Raw genomic sequence first — 6,000 nt, 5'->3', positions numbered from 1 at the left:
CAACACATTCAAACCCCCCCCCCCCCCCAAGCCATCTGCTTGCTTGCACTCTTTCTTTTTGGTATCGATTGATCCAAAACTGGAGAGGCAAGAGGGAGCTATGCATTATGGGATAAGGAAGGGGGTATTAACGTCCTGGAGAAAGTTTGTGTAGGCATTGATTTTCATGTGCACAGTTTCTTGCAGCTGGAGCTGACTTGCATTTCTAGCATTACGGTAAGTACCCATAACTGTCATTTCTTTTTGTCCTCCTGTATGCTTTGTGGAAAATGTGTAACTTTGCATGTATTGTATGTATGTTTGTTGTAAATCTGCATTTTCTTCTTTTTATAGAGTGTATTTATTGTACCATTCCTGGAGCCAAGTGATATATGGTGGATTAATAGGGAGCATCATGGGAATAGCCTGGTTTGTCTTCACACAAGAAGTCCTTACTCCGTTGTTTCCGAGAATAGCAGCATGGTATAATGTCTTTATTTGGTAGACATGTAAAGTTGATCTTAGCTGATGCATTTTGTTTCTGGTGAAGGTCTTCTAAAGTTATAATGCACTGGACAGCATTTGATGTTCTTCATGTTTCACTGTTGCAGTCATTACATTTGGGTAATCCTGCTGGCAGGTTGCTCTCAGCCGGCCTGAATTCCAAAGACTTGGGTCCTGCGTCAGCTGCTGTCGCCCCTTCCCTGACTTCAGGGGTATAAAAGAAGCAGCCAACCCCATTTTCTTCAGTCTTTCTTGCCGCACGGTGCCCAAAGCAGAAGCAGTTTGCAAGTGTCGGTCGGCCGACTCCTGAGATTTTCATGTTTTGAGGTTCAGATCCGAAGTCTTCAATAAAGCTAAGTACCCCATTGGCAAAACATTTTTCTTGCTCCAGACCAATGTCAGAAAAAGTTAATTGTATTTCTTGTGGAAAGCAAATACCTCATAAGGATTTTCATTCTTACTGTATTCCTTGCCTAGGACCTGATCACAACGTTACTGGTTGTCGGTTTTGTGCTAGATTTAACCAAAGCCCTATTAATCGTCGGTATGATTTTTCTTTAAACTTTTTTGGACCCCGGTTTAATTATCCTGAAATGTCGTCAGATAGCCATCCGACTACCGGAGTTTACAAAAAACGCAAAGAAAAGAGTAGAGAAAAACAACCGAGGCCCAAAACTGACGACAAAGCTTCTAAGCTAGTCGCTGGTTCTCAGTGAGGCGCTTTCGCAGCCCCTGACGCCCGCTACTTTAGAGTCGCAGGCCACTACAGACTCCCACGTGGAGTCAGCCATGCTGCTGGATACTCAAGGTATTGGAGCCTCGGACGCTAATCCCTCAGATGGGTCCGGAGCCGCTGAGCAGGTACCGGCTTCTGAGTGTATTCAGACCTAAACATCTTTACATTAAAATGACTTCAGCTTCAAAGGCAAAGACTAAAGCACCTTCTAAAGCAAGGAAACAAACTCAAGAGCCACGTGGACAGGCCTCTATGCCCAAAAAACATATGCTCAAAATGGCCGAAGACTTGATTACCTTGATCAGGGGTTCTCATCCCCCTCCTGATAAGAGGCCTAGGCAAGACACTGACTATGAATCTTCAGATCAGGTTTCTGTTTCTTCTGATTCCTCTTCTGATTAGGAATATTCTCTTCCCCCTATGAGGATTCTGATGCTGAAGAATCTATACCTTCAGCATCTCCTCCTGAGGACTGTTCCTTTGGGGGCACCTTGCATACCATGAGGGAGCATTTCCACTGGGAGAGCCAAGATTTTTCAGAATCTAAAAAGAGGCTCAGGGATTTTCTTTTACTACCTCAGCACAGGCCTCTAGCCATTCCACCTGTTAGACATTGTAGATGATGTGTTTCCAGAGTCTAGTCTGGCCCCTGACTCCTTACCCCCAGCTCCTGTTAAGCCTGACCGATATTACAGGGATGTCCTTCAAGGATGCATCTGCAGTCATCACATATGGGTTGTCCTGCCTCATCACATATGGGTTGTCCTGCCTCAGGCAGCCCGTCGGTCGGCCGGATTCCAAAGTCTGGGTCCGGCGTCGGCTGATGTCGCACTTTCCCCGACGTCAGAGCGCCTGGGGTATAAAAGCATCAGCCGACGCCATCTTCCCCAGTCTTTCTTGCCGCATGGTGCCCGAAGCAGAAGCAGTTCGCAAGTGCCGGTCGGCCAGCTCCTGTAATTCAGCTACCGAAGACTTCAAAAAGCTAAGTACCCCGTTGGGGACTCTTTCTTGCCTCAGCCGATGTCAGATAAAGTTAATAATTGTTTAACTTGTGGGAAACTAATACCTCATAAGGATTTCCACTCTTACTGCCTACCCTGTCTAGGCCCAGACCATGACGTCTCTGCCTGTTCAGCCTGTGCTTCTTTCAACCGACGCACTCTTAGACATCGGGCGGAGTTTGCAGAGGAATTTTTGGGGGCTAGTTTTTCATACAGTATGCCGTCGGAGACTCCAACTTCTCATTTAACAAAGAAACGGAAGGACAAGGACCGACACACGCGGGCCGTGGTTTCGGCTGAAACCACGGCCAGGCCTACCGCGAGTGTCTCGGTCTCTGCTGAAACAGAGTCCTTGGTTCTTCCGACCCCCGAAACCGCTCATCCGATAATCTCGGCCCCGGAGGCCCCTGCTGAGTCAGTTATTGAATTTCCTTCAGAAACTGGTGTCTTGGAAACTTCCGACACCATTCCTCTAGACAAAACTACACCAGCACGTGGTGCAGCTAGGCCTCCTGCATCCATGTCCATAAAGGCTTTCACCAGGGCTAAAGCTGCTAAACATGCAAAAGCTATGCCTCCCAGGGTTATTCCTCATGAACCCTCTACCAGTTCACAGATTCTAACTTTAGCAGAGGACCTTATCTCCTTAATTAGGGGCTCTCAACCCCATCTGGACAGGGGCTGTCAACCCCCTCTAGACAAAAGGCCCAGGGTTGAGCCCTCTGATCCCCACTCCTCAGAGGAGGCCTCTGATGGCTCTGCTCTCTCGGACTACCAGGAGGAGGCTTTTTCGGCCTACGAGGATTCTGATGCAGAGGAATCAATCCCCTCTGCCTCCCCTCCTGAAGAACTATCCTTCGGGGAGACCCTTCACACTATGAGAAAGCATTTCAAATGGCAGGGCCAGGAATTCTCTGATTCCAGGAAAAGATTAAGAACTTTTCTGCATTTGCCTCAGCATAAACCTTTGGCTATTCCTCCTGTTTTGACTGTCATTGATGATGTGTACTCTGAGTCTAGCATAACCCCTGACAAACTTCCTCCGGCCCCTGCCAAACCTGATAGATACTACAGGATCCCGGACTCGCATCTTTTTTTTACAAGGCCCACTCTGCTGATCCAGAAACTATTTCCCAGGGCCCTAAAGGGGTTGCAGCTACCACTACTAAAAATCCACTCCCCTCTGAAAGGGAGTCCGGGCTTTAGAGAGATGGGGTAAAAAAGTGTATACTTCTGCTACTCTTTCTATGAGGGCATTAAATTGTCAATTTCATATGATACAGTACCAAGAGTATTTGTTAGATGAATTGCATAAGAAACTGTCTTCACCTGAACCCCTAGATCGCAAATCACTTCAGGATCTGGTACATAACTCCCAGCAGGTTAGCAACCATTTCTTAGTGTGATTATGATGCATTGGAAGCTTCATGTAGGTCAGCTATGACAGGTGCAGTCATACGTAGGCATGCTTGGCTGAAGGAACAATCTCTGCCAGACCATGTTAAAGCTAAGCTTCTGGATGCTCCACTGGAAAAGCAAAAGTTATTTGGCTCCACTGCTCAGGAGGTCTTAAAGAAATTTGAGGAAAAGGCAAAATCTGTACAAAGTCAAAGATTTTCTACAAGTCCATCCACCAAGATTCAGCAGAAATTGGCCTACCAAGAATTGGTCCTTTCCGGACACAGAAAGATTTCAGAGAGGCAAGAACAGGCGTACCAGAGGTAGAGGGCAAGCTAGAGGCTCCTACAGAGGACGTCAATGGCAGCCTCCCAACCAGATGGGTAGTGCAGGACCTACAACTGCTGCACAAGGACAGTCTCAATGACTTTGCTTTGACTCCACCAACCAGGGCTCAATTAGAAGCACCTTTGGGCGGAAAGCTTTCCTTATTCTCAGAAAATTAGCACAGTATTACAAGAGACAAATGGACACTGCAAATAATAGACAAAGGATACAGGTTCCATTTTCGCAGATTGCCAAAAAGAAAAGGCATGCCAGACCTGCCACCAAATCAAAGGGCAGAGGCTTTGAAACAAATCTCCAACTTAACGCAAATGAAAGCTATAGAAAAGGTTCCTCTTTCAGAACAAGGCCAAGGATATTCCTTGTTCCAAGAAAAGAAAATCAATGGAGACCTATTCTCGACTTGTCCGCACTGAATACTTATCTCATTGTGCCAAAATTCAAAATGCTGACTCTACAGCAACTCCTTCCCATGCTGGGCAAGGGGTCTTGGCTGGTGACTCTAGACCTCAAGGAGGCATACCTGCATGTCCCTATCAGACAAAGTTGCAGAAGACACCTCAGATTTCTTGCAGGTTCAGAGCATTATCAATTCTCAGCATTGCCCTTTGGCTTATCTACTGCGCCCAGAGTATTCACGAAATGCCTGGCATCAGTAATTGCACACTGCAGACTTCAGGGGATTCAAATATACCCATATCTGGACGACTACCTTATACAAGCGGACAGCCAACAAACTTTGGTAAAGGACTTGAATTATGCCATCCGACTGCCTTATACAAGCGGACAGCCAACAAACTTTGGTAAAGGACTTGAATTATGCCATCCGACTACTGCAGGCCTTGGGATATACAGTCAACATTCACAAATCAAGACTTGTTCCATCCCAAAGAATAACTTTTCTGGGTGCGGATCTAGACACAACCACCCAAATGGCTTTTCTCACAGAAGAAAAACAAAGACAACTACCGGATTACTTCAAGAATCTGACGAGACAAACTCAGCTGACTGCAAGGAAAATCCTGCAGGCCCTGGGTTACATGGCATCTTGCATTCTTCTGATTCCACAAGCAAGGCTGCATATGAGGAAAGTACAATGGTACCTAAGGAGTTTATGGACTCAGCACAGTCACAGCTTAGAAACTTTGATCCCACTCATTCCATGCCTCCAAAAGGAATTTCTGTGGTGGGCTCAAGCAAGCCAGTCAAACAGGGGTCTGCCCTTCAGCAAACCAATAGCCAGCCAAACCATTACAACGGACGCTTCAGACCACGGTTGGGGAGCACACATGGAGGGCAGATGTATTCAAGGACTGTGGTCACAAAAGGAGCTACACATGCACATAAACCAAAAGGAAATGCTGGCAGTGATACATGCAATCGAGGCCTTCAGACTCTTTCTGCATCAAGGCCACCTGCTAATAAGGACAGACAACACCACAGTTATGTGGTACATAAACAAGCAAGGAGGCACCCATTCCTACCCTCTTTGCAGACTGGCAATGAATCTATGGGAACTTTCCTTGAAACTCAATATAGAGCTGCAATCCCAGTTTGTGCCAGGAAAAGACAGTATACTGGCGGACAGCTTAAGCAGAAATATCATGGATGCACACGAATGGATGCTGCACCCAGACATCTTCCTATAGATAACACAATCATGGGGAAGGCCAGACGTAGATCTTTTTGCCTCCCCCCACAATTATCAGCTGAAGAAATTCTGCTCAAGGACATACCACCCACAAGCATGGAAAGTGGACGCCTTCTCTTTCAGCTGGAGAATTCTAACAGTGTATGCATTTCCACCTCTCCCATTAATGACCAAGGTTTTACTGAAGATCAGGACAGAGCAGCCAAAAGTGATTCTGATAGCTCCGGACTGGCCAAGATAGCACTGGTACCCACTGTTAAAGAGCCTGTCACGCACGAAACCATGGCCTCTTCCTCTATGGCCACTTCTACTGACACAGCACAATTACAAAACGCTGCATTCCAACCTGAAAACCTTGCAACTAACAGCCTGGAAAATACCTTGAC

The 6,000-nt window shown here is 46.5% G+C and overlaps 1 protein-coding gene across 1 annotated transcript in view; it reads left to right on the top strand.

The window, feature by feature from the left end:
- Nucleotides 1–6,000, top strand: part of DOLPP1 (dolichyldiphosphatase 1) — a gene marked incomplete in the record, with an annotated part of 1,057,587 nt that overhangs the window by 639,102 nt on the left and 412,485 nt on the right. Inside the window, 1 exon segment of the mRNA XM_044058255.1 lies at nucleotides 334–462. Within this exon segment, the coding sequence (XP_043914190.1) occupies nucleotides 334–462 (129 nt within the window).

The sequence above is a fragment of the Protopterus annectens genome, chromosome 16.part0, assembly GCF_019279795.1.
Source record: "Protopterus annectens isolate FY-2018-M chromosome 16.part0, PAN1.0, whole genome shotgun sequence".
NCBI classification, from domain to species: Eukaryota; Metazoa; Chordata; order Ceratodontiformes; family Protopteridae; genus Protopterus; species Protopterus annectens.
Note: the sequence above shows the minus strand (reverse complement) of the source record. Positions and strands in the feature narration are given on the sequence as shown.